General features: G+C 45.2%; 1 protein-coding gene across 1 annotated transcript; it reads right to left on the reverse strand.

Moving 5' to 3' along the window:
- Nucleotides 1-10090: 10090 nt before the first annotated feature.
- Nucleotides 10091-19519, reverse strand: Prokr2 (prokineticin receptor 2). Its single transcript, XM_047542116.1, has 3 exons — nt 19368-19519; nt 16615-17223; nt 10091-10787 (listed from the first exon to the last, which is right to left on the reverse strand). Exons 2-3 carry the CDS (start codon nt 17070-17072, stop codon nt 10091-10093), a joined length of 1155 nt encoding a protein of 384 aa, XP_047398072.1. The 5' UTR covers nt 17073-17223; nt 19368-19519.
- Nucleotides 19520-21198: the final 1679 nt, after the last annotated feature.

The raw sequence follows: 21198 nt of genomic DNA on the forward strand, positions 1-21198 counted from the left end.
AAAGCAGAAGGGAACAAACTTACTTCCTCAAGCCCTTTTATAAAGGCTCTAACCTCATCCATGAGGGTAGAATTAAGTGATCATTTCCTAAAGGTCCCACCACTTACCACTTCTGCATTAGTGGTTAAATATCAACATATGAAATGGGGACACACATTAGATCATAGCAGTGTGGACACCATTGTACTGCCTGAGCCTCCTTGGAACCCCTTTACTACCTCTGTGTATCCTCTAGTTTTTATACTTTGCTGCAAATGCTGTCATCTGTGCCTTTTGGAAGATTGTCTTGGGTGGTTGGAGCCACCTTGCCTAACAGAAGTCAGAGGGTCTGGGAGTTTCCTGTTATTCTCACCAACTCCTCCCTTCCTATCTCAGGACAGGTGTGGGAGTGCAGAGCTCAGCTGCCCAAGGTGAGACAGTCTGACACATGGTGTATGTTCCAGATCCCCCCATAAGATCAGACTGAGGCTAGGGATCCCCCTGACATGCTTTCCTTGCTTGGCTTCTTCCTCTTCTGCATTCTGCTTCCTCCACTTTCTTACTGGTTTCTCCTTAATTACTTTTCTAATTCATTAAAAAATTTATTATTTCATAATGACCACTGACCTGTCTCAGGTCAGATTCTGATTTGATTATAGTAGTAGAGCAGCCCTGTGTTTGAAGCTACGGAAGATATTCCAAGTAACAGCCCAAATTCTTTAGAAGGAAGAGAGTCAGAGGGGAATCAGCGTCAATCAGCCATGACCCAGAGCAGAATTATAATTTAGACAAGACCCAGGGCTCCCATGACAGGAAGAGGGGTGAATGTTTAAGAGCAAAATCTCCTGGAGATTGGTATCATGATCTCTAATGTTTCTGTCTTTACTTCAGGATCTTTGAAATGATTTACATGAGAAACCCTAAATATATGGGGCAAGAGTATTTGTTTTATTTTATTTTATTTTATTTTTTTTGCAGTACTGGGGATTGAACTCAGGTCCTTGTGCTTGCAAGGCAAGCACTCTACCAGCTGAGCTATCTCCCCAGCCCAAGAGTATTTGTTTTAGACTCATGACCCATTTCATTTTTTAAAAAATGTGTGTATTTAAGATGTATGTGCTGTTTTAATATACAGAGTGAAGTGATCATTACAGTCAAGCAAATTGACATGGTATCTCCCACATGGTTACCATGTGGTGTTGTGTGTGTGTGTGTGTGTGTGTGTGTGTGTGTAGTCTGAGCACTGGAAATCTACTTTTTAAGAAAATTTTTGGTATACAATATTATTTACTATGATAATCTTGCTGCACATAGGATCTCTAGTACTTATTAATTTTATATAGCTACAACTTTGTGCTTTTTGACCTATACAGCACCCCTCTCCCTGGTTCAGGTAACCACTCTGCACTTCGTGCATGCACATGTCCCACTTCCACATATGAATACCCTTCCTAGCAGTACGACCTGGGGCAAGTTACTCAACCTCTCTGAGTCTTAGTTTCCTCATCTATAAAATGGGGCTGATAGAGACTCAGACCTCAGAGAGTTGGTGAGAGGGTGGTATGAGCTAATGTATGTGCCTGACACGGCGAGTGTGTTGGTTCTAGTGCCTGCGTATTGGTGTTAATATAAAATAGAAACCCATTCCCTCTTTAACTAGGGTGTCTTTCCAAGGAGGGACATGCCAACTGCTAAATAATGCAGCCAGCCGGTGAGTTTTGCGAGAGTTGTTATGGCAACTCTATTTTTAAGTCACAAAATTGGCAACGAACGTGAATTTGGGAGTATGTGACAACAAGAAGTGATGAGGATGACACAAATAAACCTGAAAAAAAGAAGAGGAAGGAACATGAGAAGCAGGTGCAGAAGCACATATGAAGGGTGGACAATTGTGAGTCCTGGGGTGGGGGGTCGGGAATCTGTCCTGGCCTGTTCAGAGTGGAAGGCAAGCGAGGGAGGGGATTTGTTACATGATTGTGGCTGCGGCCCTCCCTATCAGGGCTGCCTGCACCCTCCTGCTCCTTCTTGGACACCCCCAAATGGAGAGGAGGTACCATCTCCCTCCACTATCCCTAACAATTGGACTACAATCCTGCTTTAAGCTTTTCATTCCTGTGTTCTTCAGTTTTACCTCCATCCTATCTGCCTGTCTCTACTGGGAGCTCCCTGGGAGGAGACATTCCCTCCCTGTCCTCTCTCTGTAGGTTCCCAGGAACTCCCCAGCATAGAGAAGTGCCAAGGATCCTCATTCACCCCCACTCCTAGGAAGGGGAAGAAGAGAGTCATGGTCTCACTGGTACCTGAGTAGTGGGAAGAGCAATTTGCCTGGTGGGAGCCATGATGCCAGGGGACACCTCATGTAGGTCTTAAGGGAAACTTCCCTGACAGGAGGCCAGGAGAGCTGCAGTCTGGGCTTGATAGAGCTGAAGCCATGGCGGTTGCAGGAGCAATGATGGGTCTGCCACAATACATTGGCTACTGTCCTGTCTCTCCACCCAGCGGCATACTCTGCCCTTCTCTGCCCTGCTCTGTACCCCAGAGGGTGACCCTACATATGGCACTGGTTAGGCTCGCCTGCCAGCTGGATTCTGGTTGGGTTTGGCCAATAAGAGGTACCTGGACTGGAGGGTAGACGGAAGGAGAGGACTAACCTCTACTGGCTGCTTTAATGGTGGCTCCATCCCTCCAGGAATGGCTTCTCCGCTCTCCAGCTTTCACTGGGCTTCTGCATTCCTTTGCTTCCCTTACCCTCAGTCCCAAGGACAGTAATGCCACCTGCTGCTGCTGGTCTCTAGGAGCCAGATCTCTTCTTTTTTGTCCACTTAGCCTCACAAGTACAGCTATAAATAGCACTTTCATTCAAGTCTGCTCATATGAACCAGCTGAGTTGAATTCATTTTTCACTAAGACTCCGACTGGCACGTGGAGAGAGAATAAAGGCACCAAGGATCCTAATTTGGGTGGAATTGGTTTGCTGAGACAGCAAAGATGCAGGTTGGAGTGGGGGAACCAGAGTGGAATCAACTGGAGCGATAGAGTGGTAGAGCCCACTGTGGAGAGCTGGATCGCATAGGTCCAAAGGATGGTCACTGTTGTGGTTGGAGCTGGTGCTGCATCCAGGGAGACAGTGTTCTGTGAGGGAGGAGGGGAGGGGCCTGGCTGTCTCAGACTTGTCAAGTTCTTTACTGAGTTTTGCTTCTGGATCTTGTAGCCAACAACCTCGCTATAGTCTTCATAGTTCTATTTGTTTTTACTAGATATTTTTTGATTTTCTGTACAGACAATAATCTCATCTACAAGTAAAGACAATGGATTCTTTTCTAATCTGGTATCATGTCCCCCCTTCTCTTATTATTCTGACTTCTATTATAGATGGAAAGGAAGCGAAGATGCAAACATTTTTACCTTGTTCGTGCTTTAAAGTGAGCACTGGATTTCTCTTTAATTCTTATCACAGGGCTCCCCACTCATTTCTTTCTTTCTTTTCTTTTCTTTTCTTTTTTTTTTTTTAGAAAATCCATTGCTTTCCCCAGGGGTTTGTCTCACTTCCTGGCCCTGCTCTCTCTGGTGCTGAAAGGCTCTTGTCTTGTCTTGGGGAAATGGGAGGTGACTCTTGACATTCTAGGCCCCAGAGGGCAGCACAGGATTAACTTCCTTCCAGGTCTTTGCCACATCTGCATATCTTGCACACAAGCCTCTTCATTCTTCACAGTTTCCAGTGATATTGCATCTGGTGGAGAGTGCCCACTCCCTGCCTCCCTCCCTCCCTTTACCCTCTTTCTTTCTCCAAAGACAAATGATAATTACCAGAGAGAGAGAGAGAGTTGTTACCCACAAGGAGACAGAATAACATTTTCCTTCACACCCCATGATTTTCAAGACCACATTTCCTCAGTGGAGTTTAACTTTGCACTTTTACGGGGAAGATCACTGGCTCCTTTCTTTCATCTCAATCTTACGTTGTGCACCCGGGTCTTCTGGGAGTAAGAAATAGCACTACTTCTTAATAACTGTTCCCTCGGCTCTGCAAAGACTGACTTTAAAAAGCTTTGCAATTGCCACATAAAGGCTCAATTAAAGTCTTAGCCAAGGGTTACCCCCCTTTCCAGTTTGGAATAGGGAGGGTGTGTGGATTTCTTCTCCCTGTTCCTAGCAATGCTGTAGAACAGATGAGTTGTAGCTTTCAAGTTTTAAAATGGGTGGGAGAAGGAGTTCTCCTAAGACATATGGTCCCCAGAAAGCGTGGGCTGTGATTTGGTTATATGTGTGCATTTCCTTTACAGATCCTCCTTTCCAGGGGTTTTCAATTTGCATCAAAGTGGCAGACTTGGGTAGGAAAGAGGGGAGGCAGAGACGCTGTGAAAAAGTGACAGTTTGGCCAATTAAAATCTTAGACCATATGGTTTTCACTAGGTAGTGTCCGAAGTTGTGTATTAGGACAAACAAGGTTTGAACTTGAGAGAGTACAGTCTTCTCATTCTTCAGAGTAATGTTCTATACGTTCATCTCAAACACCGAGTTACCAAGTAATGAACTCCTAAGGGAAGCACAGGGTTAGGTTTCTGCAAGTCACTGGCCACAACATTGTGTCAACCAGTCAGTTTGTAACCTTGTTTTTATGTGTGCTTCTGTTCAAGGATTCCTTATTTAATGTATATTGTGGATTCATTACCACTGAGCTCATGACCAACCTCCCTGTCACTGAAGCCTGAATGAGGCTTCTCTAACGCACCTATTTTTTTCTGTAAAGCACATCATCTCATCTCCTCCTCCTCTTCCTTTTTCTCCTTCTCCTCCTTCTCTTTTTGGTAAAGGAAATTGAACACAGAGCCTCACAGATACTAGGCAAGCGATCTACCTCTGTACTTCATCCCAGCCCTTTTAAAAATTTTATTTTGAGACAAAGTCTCATTGACTTAGAGAAGGCAGCCTTGAACCTGGGTTCTTCCTGCCTCAGCCTCGCCAGCAACTGGGATTACAGAAATGTGGCACCACGCCTGGCATGGCACTGTATCATTAAATCACCAATAAATTTTAGTGTGTAAGCAAATTCATGAATATGGAATCCAAAAAATAACGAGGATATATACAAGTACGTGTGTATGTATGACAAAAGACCCTTTTGTCTTCCTATTGGACTGTCCTGTGGCTGAGTTCAATACAAGGATTATGTTTGGATCTGCCTAGAAGTTGGATTATGTTAGTCAGCTTCCCATAGCTGTGATCAAAATACGTGATAAGAACAACTTAGAGAAGGAAAAGTTTATTTTGGCTCATGGTTTCACAGGTCTCAGTTCATGGTTGGCCAGCTCCATTCTTTTGGGTCTGAGGTGAGGTGGACCCAAAAGTCAGGAAGGCCATGACAGAGGGAAGCTGCTCACTTCATGGCAGCCAGGATGCAGGGGTCAAGGGAGAGACGGGTGATAGGGACAAGATATAGTTCTCAAGGGCATGTCTCCAGTGACCTACTTTTTCCAGCTAAGCCCCACCAGCCTGCTGTTACCACACAGTAGTCCATCCAAATTGTTAATCCATCAAATGAACTAATCCATTTATGAGGTTACAGCCCTAATCATTACCCTACTACCTCTGAATCTTGCTGTATAGGGAATTGTGCTTTCAAAACACGAGCTCTTTAGGAGATATTCAAGATCCAAACTATAACATAGATCCAGAGCTGGGAACCCAAGGTCAGCATTAGGCGAGATTCCAGAAATTAATTATTTCATCTTAGCCTGAGAATCACATGTGGAATTTCAGTACAAGGACTCAACAAAGGGATGCAAGGATATTGCATCTGTATGGCTTTTTATCCAAGGGTTGACTTCCCAATTTCTTGGAGGCAAAGCTCACTGTCTAATTCCCAGTTCAGTGATAACTTTTTCTAAGTTCCAGTGAAACAACCTCATGTTGGGACTAATGACACGTTAACTAACTCAGGCTGACTCCTTACTCCCTGGAGAGTGAGCAAGATCAAGGCTCAAAGGGGTTTCAAAGGTTCATGACGATAAACCTGACCACCGTCAGGGATTGGTTAACAGCAGTTCCGCGAATGTGATCAGCTCGGTGCTTGCCATATAGTCCTATGGGACTCTCGCCTGCGTGAACCCCCCTACCTCGCTGACCTTTAAGCTGATTGGTTCCCGCCTAGCCCCCACCCTACATAAAAGCTGTGCGATTTCCTCCATAAAGAGTTCCTGCTGTGACGGGTCTCCCTGACGCGTCTGATTGTCCTCCGCCTGGAGGGCTGGGAGCGGGTGGTCAGTCGGCCTTACCTATCCTGATCTGACCTTGTTGGGGAGTGTCCCCTTCCCTTGTCGCTGGTCGAGAAGGGCAAGGGGGCTTAAGACCCCGACAACTTCACAGTCTTTAGTTTGTTGTATCCGACGAAGGTTCCAGACCCATTTATCTTTCTTCCTTCCTTCCTCCCTCCCTCCCCCTTCCCTTCCCTTCCCTTCCCTTCCCTTCCCTTCCCTTCCCTTCCCTTCCCTTCCCTTTCCTTCCTTCCTTCCTTCCTTCCTTTCTTCCTTCCTTCCTTCCTTCCTTTCTTCCTTCCTTCCTCTCTCTCTCTTTTGGTACTGTGAATTTAACCCAGGGGCACTTTACCACTGAGCTACATCCCCAGTCATTTAAAAATTTTTTTAAATTTTTATTTTGAGACAGGATCTCACCAAGTTACCAAGAACATCTGTATTAAACTACATGGCTCAAGACTTATTACTTATTACCAATGTTTCATTTGAAACTATTGGCATGACTTTCCTGGTCTGGTGTCCTGGGTGTGTGTGTGTATCTCCTCTTGAGCCCAAGGGATATAATGGTTAAATTGGGAAGATGTGTTTCTGGCAGAAATAGAACTCATTTTAAGTTTTCTAATCACTTCCTGCATGTCACATTCTCCCTTTTAATTCTGGAATTGTTTTTCATGCCTGAGGGCCTGAAGTCATCTTTTAATTTCTCCAATTTGAGAGGCAACTTATTTCATTTTTTTTTCTTGTCCTGGATGAGAACATGAATCTATTTTGCTAAAGGAGATGAATTTTTCAACATATAATAAATGGGATAAATGAGAGTATGTGCGTGCGTGTGTGTACCTTAACACATTAAAAGTGTCTTACACTTGCCATTAATTAATCTTCAGAAGAAAAGACACAAATACAATTAATTTATTATATTAATTTTGGATGGAGGGATGAATAGTCTCCATGCAAACAGCAGTTTACATTTAAACAAACAAGGTCATTTTAAAACTAAGGAGTAACGTGGACACATTATCATGATTGCCTGCTTATTTGCACACAAGTCCTTGGTGTGCACGCCAGGTGCCTTGGTCCTGGGCGATGAGCTTGAGGGATGTAACAGAGATGAGTCTGGTTGCTGGTATGAGCTGCCACTGCTCTAAGAATGCCTTTGGCAAGTTCTGTCTCTGTTTCAGGGTTGAGCTGTTTTGATGGCTGCTGCTTCATTGATATCTAAATACACTAACGTGGTATAAAAGATTAGCAGGGAAACACTTGAACACTATGATTAAGATTCCATATGTTAATCATTTCATTTAATAACAACACAACACTTTTTATTCACTGGAAAATCACAAATACACACTGATATTTACAAGATTCTTTTCAATTAAAGTGAAAGGAGGATGGTACACTTCAGGATAAAAAGGGAAAAAAGATGAATTCTGTTGACTGACATATTGTCAACTCTTAAAGAGTCTTCTCATTAGAAGAGTCAGGAGAGGGTAATAAAAACAATTTTTATTTTTATTTATCTTTTTTTTCCAGTATTGGTGATTGAACTCAGGGTCTCATACCTGGAGGTAAGCACTCTATCACTGAACTACATCCCCAGCACTTTTAATTTTCATTTTTAAAATTTTTGAGACAGACAGGGTCTCACTAAGTTATCCAGGTTAGTTTCAAACTTGGGACCTTCCTGCCTCAGCCTTCAGAGATAGCTGAGATTATAGATGTGTGTCACCTCAACCAGGGAAGCAAACGTGTTACATTTGTAAAAATGTAGATAACTCACAATGCTTCCTTGCTTGGCTTTGGAATGCACTGTGAAATTTTGTGAAATCAGAATTGATAAACCATTTTGTGTAAGCTAATATGGTGAGTGCATTTTCTGAGTGTACAATGATTGGGTTGAAGGTAAGTCTGCTGGGAAGTGATAGAAAAAAGTTGATTGGCACTTCATTTTTGGAAAAAGAAACCAAACAAATAATTTTAAGAAACAAATAAGTGGGGGAGCTCATGAAAATTGAAGGGAGATCAGTAGAATAGAAGAAAGGGACAAGGGGAGGGAAGAGGGGAAGGAAGGGAAATACTGGGGAATGAAATTGGCCAAATTATATCGTTATATTGTGTGCATGTATGAATATGTAACAACAAATCCCACCATTATATACAATTATAGTGCACCAATAAAAAACATGGGAAAAAAAGAAACAAGCAACTGAATAATTCCTTCTCTACAGAAAACCTGGAGTTAACCAAGTGTGAATGGTTCAATCTCAAACCATTTGTACAGTCTCTGCTTCAAAATGAGTCAGGAAGAAATGAGGATATGTACGTGTGATCATCACAGTGGTATAATATTACCAATGGATTCAGAAATCCTATTAATGTAGCCCTGGGATGTGCTGATGACAACATGCTGGAAAGATTATCAGCACTTCTAAGACCATGGGGAGACTGAGAGGCTACAATTTCTTGGGACAGGGTGCCTTTGTGCCCCTGTTTAGATGAGTTTCTGTGAAAAGAGTTCAAGGGTCTCTGGTGCAAAGAACATGAATAAAAAGCTGCATATCTTTCTCCATAATAAACCACAGTGGATAGGGTTTCCAAACAACTCCCTCCAAACAAACAGCTCAAGATCACTTTCAGTTCCTTTCATATGTGTAGTTCAAATCATGTTCACACACTATGACCTCAGTGGGCTCTCCCAATGGCAGGGAAGGCAGAAGTCTTCATTATTTTCATTTCATTAAAACAAAACTGAGACACACACACACACACACACACCTGAAGCAACTAGGTCACATAAGACCTAGAACCCTGATCTGGTCTTTGGATTCCAAGAAGAGCTTCTTTTGTAAAAGAGAGTGTGTTGCCAAAATATGATTCAGTGTTTAGCAAAGTGTCCACAGAGATTATGTTTATTGCCAATGGCAACCTCCGTTCCTTTTTTGTTTTTTTGGTGCTCTTTCTTTCTGACTCCAGAGCCCCTGAAATCCTTTACATGGAAGTGCAAGGAACTGAATGTGTTCCTCATCTCAGGATTGACTCTCTTCACCCAAGAGAACAATGAGATTCCAGCCATCAGTAAGACTTTTTTGTTCTCTCCCTTGACATTATACCATTGTAGAGAACAACAAGGCTGGCCTGGTTGCAAGAAAAATTCTTCTCTGGCTGTCACAATCCTAGAGAACATGTCAGGAAATAGTAGGGGCTGAGTTGGGAAGTCAATGTGCTGGTGTTCTCTTCCCATGAGACTGTAGACTCCATACTGATGGGCTTATCATTACATTTTTTATTTGTCCTAATTAGTTATGCATGACAGCAGAATGCATTCAACTCATTGTACACAAATGGAGCACAACTTCTTTGCCTTATTCTTATAGCTGTGGACATTCCTGTTCTGATAAGTTAAAGAATGAGGGAACATGGAGGGTGAGTCCAGATGCCATTTGTGGTCTCTTTCCAGTCACCTGTATATCTAGATGTAGTTTGATGACTCTGATAACTTCTGCCATTTTGATTTTTTTTTAAATGGCTCTGTACATAGTAGGTAGGACAGCTCCTGTTGTCCCTGTCTAATCTCATTGGTGTGGTTTGCTTGCAGCAGGTCTTCAGTCCAAGTCAGTTGCTACTTGTGTCTGCTGTCATGGTTGTGATGAGGTACTCAGTAGGCACTAAGCAGATGTCAGTAAATGCCTGTGCTGTGGTTTGTGTCTAGCCTCATTACATGCTATGACTTAGAAGCATCAAGCTCTTTGAAGACAGAAAGGCATGAACACAGTTGTTCTTTTCCATGCAGCCTGAGAACTTGGTTGGTGATGCTCTGAGTACTGGATGTGGGTTTTAAATTGTGTAACACTAGCATGTCACTTCAGCCTGATACAGTCCACCTCTTCAGTGGCAGGGACCCCGCTGGTTTTGAAGTCAAGTTCAGCACTGGACTTGCTCCCATGGTGAGAGGGTCGCCAGTGGAGTAGCATCATTTTCTTGAAGTACTTCATGGTGTTGTTCTTGACCGTCACAAAGCACACGGTGTTGATCATGCTGTTGCTCATGGCGATGCACTCCACGACGTAGAAGGCGGTGAGGTAGTGCTTCTCCTTCACAAACACAGTGGGGAAAAAGTCGCGCACAATGGTGAAGCCATAGAAAGGGGCCCAGCACAGCACGTAGGCTGTGAGGATGCACATGAGCACCAGGACTGTCTTCCGGCGGCAGCGCAGTCGCTTGCGGATCTGCTCTGTCTGGAACCCAGGGACTGCCTTGAACCAGAGCTCCTGGGAGATCCTGGCATAGCATAGGGTCATGGTGACCACAGGCCCTACGAACTCGAGGCCAAAGATAAACAGGAAGTAGGACCTGTAATAGAGCTGCTGATCCACTGGCCAGATCTGACCACAGAAGATCTTTTCCTGGCTTTTGACAATAAAGAGGACGGTTTCAGTTGCAAAGTAGGCTGATGGGATGGCAATGAGGATGGAAACCACCCAGACCAAAGCAATCAGGAAGGAGGCGGTTTGATAATTCATTCTTGGTTTCAAGGGGTGAACGATGGCAAGATACCTGATGAGGGCGGACAGTAAATAATCATAATGTTGTATGTTTGGAAATTTATTTTTTTTTGACTAATTCCAAACACACACAAAAAATCAGAATGGCACAGTGAATCCCCATGTACTCATTACCCAAATTTAACCAGTTTCATCTCATGTCAGCAACATCATTTGGCACTTGGAGTAGTGGTGTGGTTTAGGGGAAATAGCACAGGCTACAGGTTAGACAGGCTGAATAAATTCTGGCTTTCCAGACCCAAATTACCCAATCTCTCTGAGATTATTTTCTTCAACTGCAACCTGGGGTCAAATGACACCTACTTTGCTGGGTAGCTGTGAACATTAAATATGATAATATTTGTAAAATGCCTGTGTTGTAGGTGTTCAATAAATACATGTGGTCTATTATTAATGGACCTATTATTTTACCTTGGTTTTCAAGCCATTCTGCCCAAGAATACAATGCTCTCAAAGCTCTTCATTCTAAATAACTCATGGTTTAGAGATGAAGAAGGGCTGGGCACCTCCAAGAGAGGCGGAGACCTTTCTCAGGTAGTGGACAAGGGCTCTCACCCCTTCCCCCAGCCCCCACCACCAGGTATTACTCTGCATTACAGAAGCAGGAGAGTAGGGGTGGGTTTGTGGTGAAACTAAGGACCCTGATGGGAAGTAAATGTCTTGTTCAATCTGGAGTCACACAAGCAGTGGAGTTCAGGCTCCTGGTACAAAGCTTTTACACTCATCTCCCTGGGCCACCTCATGTTCAAATGAGAAGGGACGTGAAGCTAACGCAATACTATAAGGCTTGATCCCTGCTCTTTCTGATCAACCACACTGCCCAGGAAAGAAGTCAGAGTCCTTAGTGGAAAATGAGCTCAACTGTGCAGGTTGAATACCTTCTTTCCAGAGAGAATGAACGACAACCTATTTAGATATTTGGGTACTCTGAAATCACTTCTCTGCAAGGATGGAGTGGTAGAGGAAAGTGGAGAAAGATAAAAGTCATAAAGGTCAGGAAAGAAACAAATCAGTCATGGAAATAAACATGTGCCCCATACCTGAAGATTGAGGCAGGTGGGGCTAATAGCAGGAAGCTACCTATAGAAAGTTGGATTCAACTTCCTTTTCCTTTGTAAACCAGACCCTTTGATCACCTTTCCAAGTGTCTAATTTGACTACGGAGGCTTTCTTCCAGGTTACTACTTCCTGTCCCTGACAATATTTCTGCCACAAATTTGCTTTATCTTCTCTTGCCTGTTCCTTGCCCATTGTTGGTTCTAACCCAGTGAATTCCACTAGCAGATCCCATGGCAGCATGGCTCTCCCCAAGTTGGAGGCTTTCTGAATATGCAGGATGAAGGTGGATCTGTCACAACCACTGACTGCAGCCCATCCTGAATGTATAAATATGCAAAATTGTAGTAGAGCTCTTCATTTATCATTTGATCCAGCCTTGCCATGTGAACCTATATGACTTTCCTGAGTGGACAAGCCTCAGGACTGAAGAGAGGGGCAAATGGGTTGGCTCACCCTTACCTGGAGCAGGGACATCTCACAAACACTGCCCCTTTATAATGACTGGGTGAATTAGTTTCTTGTTGCTACTATAACAAATGACCACAGAAATAGTGGCTTGAAACGACACAATTATCTTCGTTTTTGGAGGTCAGAAGACTCAGTGTGTGTGTGCACGCACATATGCGCATGTGTGTGCATTTCCTTTTTCAGGGCTGCCTATAGTTTTTGGCCCATGACCCCTTCCCTGGTCAAAGTCAGCAATGGCCAACTGAGTTTGTCTCACACTGTATTACTCTGACACTCACTCTCTGCCTCCTTCAACAATTAAGAACCTTTGTGGTTATATTGGCTCCACCTAGATTATCTAGTATAATTCCCCTATTTTAAGATCAGTTGATTAGCAACCTTAATTCCATCTGCCACTTTAATTCCTTTTTGGCATGTAATGTAATATGTTCACAGGTTCTGGGGAATAGGATGTAGTTATCCTTGGGGGAGGGGTGCATTATTTTGCCTACCATACTGAACCCGAAGTCCTTAGAAAAAGCAGGACAAATTCAGAACTTATTCACTTTCTGGTTTTATCTTGGGCAGGATCTCAGTAACCAATGCCAAAGGAAATTTCCCCACAATCCTGCTTATTCTGTTGTCATCTTTTAAATTCCAATTCTTTCATTTATAACATTTTCCTCATTCTATGGGATGTTTCAAAATTCAAATAGAAAGAAAGGAACACTGGTCTGCAAGTTATTCAGAAGGCCTGGATCCAAGCTGTGCACTTGGATAAATTATTTAGACTCCTGTGAATTAGTTTCAGCATCTATGAAATGCGGATCATAATAATTTTATTGACAATCTATCAGGAATTTTTTTTTTTAGGTTTCAAGAAAACGAACATACATAGTGCATGTTGGAAGCTGTAGTACTTTACTTACACTGGTCATTTCCCATGACTCACTCACTAGCAAGAGAGACATCTGCAAGGTGTTTGTTGCCATCTATCTGCTTGGAAGTGTTTCTTGAGGTCAATGGTTTCCTTCAAGTCTTTGTGAGTTGAAATAGCACCTCTTCTGCATGAACTTGGCTATTCTCTAGCTGCAGCATACACAAATAGCACCAGGTGGCCCTTCTGATATTTCTACATAGAACAGGCATATTTATCCTAGAGCTAAATGAAAACACCAACAGGGAGGTGTGTACTTCTCCCAGGTTATGTAGGCCTAATTCTGGGGTTGAGTATGAAGTATCCCCCAAGCTCCCAGATACGGTCCTGTTTTCCAAAATCAGTATCATCAGGGCAAAGATGAGAGATTTCCATTCATCTTTCTTATCATTTGCCTTATTTTTCAACTGGTTTAGATCCTGATGGGGGAGAAGGGTGCTATTTATTAAGCTTCTGTATTCTAAGGCTTGAATTTCCACAAGCTGCCTTTACATCTTTGAGCCTTATAGGAACCCCAAAGACGTAGCTATGAGTTCCCCTGTTCTTGCCAGATATAGTCCAACTGCTCCCCCTGCACACACCCAGTGGAAAAGTCTCCCTGTCCAGCTGGTTCCTCCACCATCAAGTATAAGTATAAACTCACTGGGGAATGACATTCACCAAATTATGTTATGTGCATGTACAAATATGCCACAGTGAATCTCAGTATTGTATGTAATTATAAAACACAAATAAAAAAGAACAAATCTTTCAGGGAACTTTTCCTTTTAAAAAAAAAACCCTAGCATTTATGCATCAGTATCTCTTGATTATTTGTTTATGTCTCACAAATGCTTGTTTTTGGGTAGAAGAAAAGCTCCCTGAGGTCAAGGACTGTGACTTTTCCTACATCATTTCCATGTCCATAGTCTGGGCATACAGCAGGGCCCAGCAACCTGCTGTGGATCTACCAGGTTGGAGCAGATGCAGTCAGTGCCCTATTCGTGTCCCTTTGCTCTTACCATTTCAGTGCACACCTGTCCACGCTCACCTGCCAACACACCTGCATTTCTTTGTCTAACGGCTTTCTCTGGCTTCCAGAGTCCTCTTGGCCACCTGAACATCATTCCCAGTGCAGTCCTCCGCAAGGCCTTATGAGCGATAGTGTATAAATACCCCAGCTCCTTCCCACTGTCCACCCCTGGGAGATGTCCGAGTTGTGATCCACTGGTTCTAATAGTTCCCCAGCAGGAATAAGCTCTAGATACCCACAGTGGAAACTTTTTTGACATTGTATCCTGTATTGACTACTTTCCCTTTCCTGCTTCACTCTCCACCTTCCTATAGGTACTTCCTGGTGCTATGGGCACATGTATCCTTATCTCAGAGTGTTTTGAAAATAACCCAAATTAAGACACATAAGGCTCTGTGGAGACAGAAATATTGAAGACACGGTTATTGGGCTTAAAATACATTATCTTTTAGAAAAGACCATTGGTATCTCCATAAACATCATGAGTTTGGAAAGACAGATTGGCATCAGATCATAAAGGCCCTGTAATGCTAGACTCAAGATTTGGCAGGTATCCTACAGACAATGGGACTTCTAGAGGTTTTATTAGCAATTAAATGTTTTAGGAAGATCCCTCAATAGTGATATTCTGGTGCTTCATAGGGATGAGTATGGATTTCAGGGCACAGCCAGGAGCCCCTGGGGACAAAAGACAGATCAGAAGAGCATTATCATGGACCAGTCATAACTTGCTAAGAGATGAGGCCAGAGGGAGAATTTCTGGGAGTCGGCGTAGGACTGAACCCAATGGGTGGAATGAGTGGGAATCAAGGGGAGAAAAAGGCAAAGGATGATGGTAACTCTCCTACTTGGGGACTAGGAAAGTGATGGCACTGCTGAAGAAGCAGAGAGGTTGCCTGGGGCAGAGTTGGTTTGGGGTGAAAAAGAACTTCTCCCTCATCTTTTGTAGCAGAGTAATCATGTCCCAAGAAACTCCAATGTTACAAACAGTAAGACAAAACACAATCAACATCATGAAGACAAAGGCTACAAGGAGACAAGGGATGTGAAGAGTGATCACTGTCAATTCAGTGAACATCAGAATCACTTAAGAAATTGAGTAAAAATTTAGATTCCTAGGACCCAACCTGAGGGATTTCCATCCAGGGGACTGAGGAATCTGAATCCGTATCACTGCATCAGATGCTACTTTGTGCCATTTTCCCTGGTGAATTTTGTGCAGTTGGTTGGTAAGTTCACATTTCACAAAGGCTGGTTTCAGGCCTGGAGAACCTCAGAGTTATAATAAAATCATTTTTCCTTCAGATATTCTATGAAAGGAAGATGCATCTTGTACCTGTGTGTGTATTTTATTACACCATAAATGAAAAACAATAAACTGGTTGATTACAAAGGACAGCAAACCTATAAACAGCACTGAGAACATGGGAAAAGTTGAAGAGTTTGAAAGGAGACAGAAGGGAAAAAAGATGATCAAACACCTTAATCAAAATGAGTTTCAGCACAGCTCAAAAGGGTGGACAGTAAGCAAGAAGACAAGAAATCAACTGTCCCTCTCAGAGCCACTGGTGATCTGATGCTGGTCTGCAACTGTTCACAAAAATTAAACATGTATAAGATTTGTCACTAGATGCTATAATTTTTATCTTACACATTTATAATAGAGCAAGGACTTCTGGAACATCTCATGCAAATGCATGCAAATAAGCACACATGGATGCATGCAAATGAGCACACATGGATATATGCAAAAGAGCAAAAGCAAGCATGTCCTTCCCTCTTTTCTGCAAACACATTCTGCTATCTCATTTTAAAGTCAGCTCTGCAACAAAATCACTAGAACAATATATACTGGATGATTCCTTTCTTAGGAAGTTAAAGCACAGGCAGAATTAAACTATGATGATAATTAGATCAGAGGTTGGCTAGGGTTGGGGTAGTTGACAGGTTGGGGCACAAGTATTTTCTAGGTGATGGAAATGTTTTGTATCTCAATCTGGCTACAGGAAAAACTTGATGCATATTGTTTTGACTTCAAGCTTCCTTAGTTAACCCTCCCTTGGCTTCTAAGTAAGAGCTGTCTGAATTTTCTGCTTTTGCCTTTGTATTTGATGCCTTAGACTGTCATCAATGTGACATGCTTGCAACTAAAGCAGATTCTGAGAGAGGATGGTCAGAACTGGGAGCCTCACATTTGCTTACATTTGGGGGAACAAAATACAGCTAGAGAAACAAAAGCTCCTCTTGCCCCTCAACAGATCAATGAACACTCAAATCTGGAGCAGTGCCAAGCCTGTCTGATTTGAAGTGAGAAAAATATCAGCCTGGCTGGCTTCTGTCTTATACCCCTACCAAGGTCCTCACCTGTCAATAGCGATGGCCAGCAGGGCATTGGTGGAGACGTAGAGGGAGACAGTACGCAGGTAGTTGACAGAGGCACACAGCACATGGCCATGCTCCCAGGAGAGCTGGCGCACCACATAATAGTCCATCTCGAAGGGGCAGCAGACGATGGCCACCAGGAAATCAGAGATGGCCAGGTTAGCAATGAGCAGGTTGGTGAGGTTGCGCAGTTTCTTGTAGCGGGCGAGGGCAGCAATGAAGACAAAGTTGCCAATGCCACAGATTAACATGATGCCTGCCAGGGCCACTCCAATGACGATCTTGGCTGCAAAGAAGGTCCGAGTCTTGGTCATGTCCTCATCTTCATCCAGAGGGAGGTCATAATCACCATAACTGAAGTTGAAGTGGAGGGAGGAGGCATGGTCTTGGGGTGGATTAAAGTTGGGAGCAAAACTAGTGTTTGTGTTCTGGGCTGTCATGGTGATGCCCGTGGATGGAGCTGTATGAGGGAAGTGCAGGGAATGCAGCACTCGGAGCTGAGGGGTCCAGATCTTCTGCTGTCACAGAAGATGTGACTGAGCCTAGTACCCTGCTCACATTCTTGGGAAGAGCTGACACAGCATCTTGATTCTGGAAGGAGACACAACCAGTGGATCACAGGAGAAGGCAGAAGTCTGGCAGCATCCCTCCAGAGTTCCCCAGGTACAGACCAACCAAACCCACTGTCTACTTGTATGTAGACAGAACTACTCAGGGTGCAGGGGAAGATCTGGAAGCTGGGGCGCCCTCCACCGGTGGTGCAGCTATCAGGAAGAACTGAGAGCAGGGTGGATTGTACTTTCCAGAGATATGGAAGAAAAAGTACACTTTTGCCTTTTTCCCAGGGGCCAGTGCTGGTTTGATGTCTAAGTTACCCACCTACCCCTTCATCAAGACCCCACCGGTCTTTTGGAAGTTTCTCAAGACCGCCCAGGCTTCTTTGTGAGCCACAATGTTGCACAATCTGTTGGTTGGCAGCAGGGTCTTTCCTCCAAAGCAGGGCCCAGAATCTCCTGGTCTAGCCAAACCAGGGACTTGGAAATCACCAAAATCATTTTCATATGGATAGGTTGAGTCATCCTGGACCAGTGATTTATGCTCCCAGAGTCCCAATTTTTCTGTCGAACAAATTCCTGTTGCCCAGACCAGATCCTGGTGAGCATAGACAGAGGGCACAGTGGGGGAACTGGATAAGAATTTGTTGAATGTATGAATTAGGATCCCCACCTAGATGCTGTAGGTGGAGGGGGCTGTAGGCAAGAGGAAATTCCCCTAGCCTTGGGAATCAGCTCTAGAAGAAATTCTGTCTCCCCACCCTGGTCCCACTACTTTGGATCTGCTCCCTCCTGCCTTCACCAGGTTCCCAGTACCCCACCCCAGAGTCACCCCGATAGGAGGCACCACACCTTGTCATCAAGGTCTTTGTCTTCTGTAATTGATTGGCTCATCCATGACTTAACTGAAAATAGCCCCTAAAGGTGAAGGTGGGAGAAGAAGGTCATCTAAGACTCCAGAGGGCTCAAGGGTTGAACTGTCTGTCCTTCACTGGAAAAAGTCCAATGAAAGTGCCTTGGAGAGGAAATAAAATCTCTGAGGCATTAGCCCTTAGGAGAGAGGAGAATACAGGGTACAAAGAGTCGCTGAGTGGCAGGGAAAAGAACCAGGACCCTAATATCCGCAGAAAGGGAGTCGTCCTACCAGAGGTGAACTGCTCCTCCCCGACCTCTCAGCACACCTGGAAACCACTCCAGATGTGGGGGCCACTGGATGCTGGTAGCAAGAAGCAATCAAATGAGAGGGGGATTTGTCCACCCCTAGGAAGGCGGGACAGGAGCGAGGGTCAGGTCAGGGTGTCCCTGCCAACCTGGCAAGGGACAAGAGCTGCAGTTGTGGCAGGGATACCCTAACCTACGGCACTCCCGCCTGCTGCGTGACTGAGATAGAGACCCCCTTCCCGCCCCCTCCCCCCCCCCCCCGCAGGTGAGGTTCAAGTCACAGCGGCGTCTGCACCCGGGGTGTCCTCCCTCAGCTTGCCTTTCACACTAGAGTCCAATCCCTACCCACTCTATTCAGCTGCGGACAGAGAAGCAGGATTCCTGCCAGGCTTCTACGCTCTCCAGCCCCGAGACCTGAGGACAGGGAGCATGCCCGGAAGGGGACAAGTCCCTGTCTCTGCCACATTTTCGAGGGACATGCTCCTCGCGAGTGATCATTCGATTCCAGCACCTCCTCCCCTTTCTTACCAACCACCCGACGCTGCCTCGCTGTGTCCGAAGGCTCCGCCCTGCCCCGGGCAGGAATCAACTCAAAAATTCACGTTGGAGAAACAAAGCCTGCGGGGCTTCCGGACGGCAGAAAGCTGGGGAGCGTGGGGTTGACCAGGGGAGGATGAGGGGCGAGAGAATTTTATCAGAGAGGTTGGCTCTTTTCTGCTCACCTTTCTGCTAGAGAACCTCCCCCCCCCCCCCCTGCAATTTGGCGCTTGCCCGCCAGCTCCCTCTGCCCGCGCCCGCAATCCCCAACCTGCCAACCCAATCCTGCCAACCTGGAGGGCACAGAGGGCATTTCCCTGAATCAAACCGCCAGGTTGGGACAGTCCGGGCTCATCCCGGGAGTGGCAAGAGACTAAGGAGCCAGAGTTGCCATAAGAAAGGAGCGGGCGTCGGAGCCCCTTGTCCGGGCGGCGTGAACACACAACGCGTCTTCCAACTGCGCCGATCTGAGCGTTTACCTACCTGGGCGCCTCTGGTATTGGGGCACTCTGAGGTCCTGGCGACCGAATGAGGGTCCTAGGGTGAGTGGACGCGGCCCGGGCCTCTTGTTGCTGCCTTGGGGACCAGGACTTGCACTTGCCGAGGCGCTGATCGCTCGTGTAGTGGGTGTGTGCGTCCCTTTTTCCCCTCGCCTCAGTGCTTTTCTGCTGGAGGCAGTGTCTCCCCGCTCGAGTCGGCGCTCCGCCCCCCGCAACTCACCCTAACACCTCGGACCGGGTTCTGTGCGTCCCGCCCTCGACTCCGCCCTGGGGTGCCCCTCGCGTGCCTTCAATCCCCGGCGGAGAGTGGGCGATCTGCTCCCGCACCCCGTGGTGCGCGCTGCGACGAATATGCTCTGGGCGCAGGACTCTGTAGCTCCAGCCTATCTGGCTGGGGTCACGGGTTGTGGGGGCCGCCTTCACTGGGGTTTTTCCTACTCCCTCGCACCTGGGTGTGAATAGGACCTGCGTAGCCAGGTGCCAGTGGTGAGATTTCGCAGATGAACACTATCTTCTGTACCCTGCTGTGGCCCCCCACATCACCAGAATCGCCTGTGCACAGGTAGAGCTTTCTGTTTTCTGCAGGTGCCGGTGCTAGCTAGCATCCGCGCCCGCTGCAAACCCAGGGTGCAACCTCATCTTCCCAGAGGCAACGCGGGCCATAAGCTGTGATAAGGGAGGCAGAAGCCGCCCCTCATCCCCATCCCAGGGAAGAAGTTGGGAATGGGGGCAGCTGACCTTGCACAAAGATCCGACCTTCAGGCCCTCACCCAAAATCTACCATGACCACCACTACCAGATTCTTTGGTTTTTCAGACAGTTCCAATCTGGCCTCTCAGTCTACACAGGGATGCTCTGAAGCCCTTCCCTTTGCTTTCAGCAGACTCGGGCTTTCAACAACTTTCACTGGTCCTTAGTCTTTAGGGTTAAACTTTAGAGTTGCAAATTCAAGGCCCCCTCACTGGGAAGCTCTGTGTGTATAGAACTGGAACTGCAAGCTGTGGCAGGAGACTGAAGGTCTAAGAGATTCCCCTCTATTATTGACAGGTCAAAATCTGGATTCCTTCAGATTTTCCTGTTTTTCAAGAGAATCTGGGATTTGCAAACTTTATTAATTACTCTGTTGGGCTAGTTAAAACAAAACAAAAACCTGTTGACCAAGGAGAACAAGACTGAATATAGTCCGCTAGGCTGCCAATTTAAAATTCCTGGATAGTTGATCTGGAAACTATAGTTCTGCCCTTCCCTCTTTGTGTGGAACCAACCCCATTCTTCTGCCCTTCTGACATGTCCCCATGCAAGATCAAAAACAGAAGACCCAGCTTTCTGCTGTCCTCAAAGGGAGAGACTACAAGTCGACTTGTATTATAGATGGCTAAGACAACCTCCAGATGTGGAGGCAGGAGAGGTTCTGTTATTAGGAGTCAGAATGATGGGGTAGGTTCTGTTATTAGGAGTCAGAATAATGGGGTAGCCAGTTACATGCCCCAGCAGATTCTTTCAAAGACTTGGGGGCATGTATATTACCTTCATCTAAAAGCTTCACCCTTCCTGGACTAAGTCCACTTCCCCCACTTATTTATGGGGCAAATGACCCTGGGGATCTTCTGTCCAAAAGTGCTTTCATGGAAACTTCTAAGATAGAGTTATGACTGTGTTGATTGCACACAGATCTGGAAAGCCATAGATGTCATTTTAATAACTTGAAGTCCTTGACGTCTCCTAAGATTTGGATCTTTAATGTTCCCTGAAAAGTTCATGTGTTAGGTAGTACAGGAATGATTAGATCATAAAACTATAACCTCATTGGTGGA

Source organism: Sciurus carolinensis, chromosome 2, assembly GCF_902686445.1.
Source record: "Sciurus carolinensis chromosome 2, mSciCar1.2, whole genome shotgun sequence".
Taxonomy (NCBI): Eukaryota; Metazoa; Chordata; class Mammalia; order Rodentia; family Sciuridae; genus Sciurus; species Sciurus carolinensis.

Bases quoted from the DNA above. Each gene is read 5' to 3' on its own strand.
- Prokr2 (XM_047542116.1), bottom strand. From the start codon at position 17,072: ATGACAGCCCAGAACACAAACACTAGTTTTGCTCCCAACTTTAATCCA. The intron at 10,788-16,614 runs GTGAGGACCTTG...CGCCCTCATCAG, and splicing joins CTGGCCATCGCTATTGACAG to GTATCTTGCCATCGTTCACC.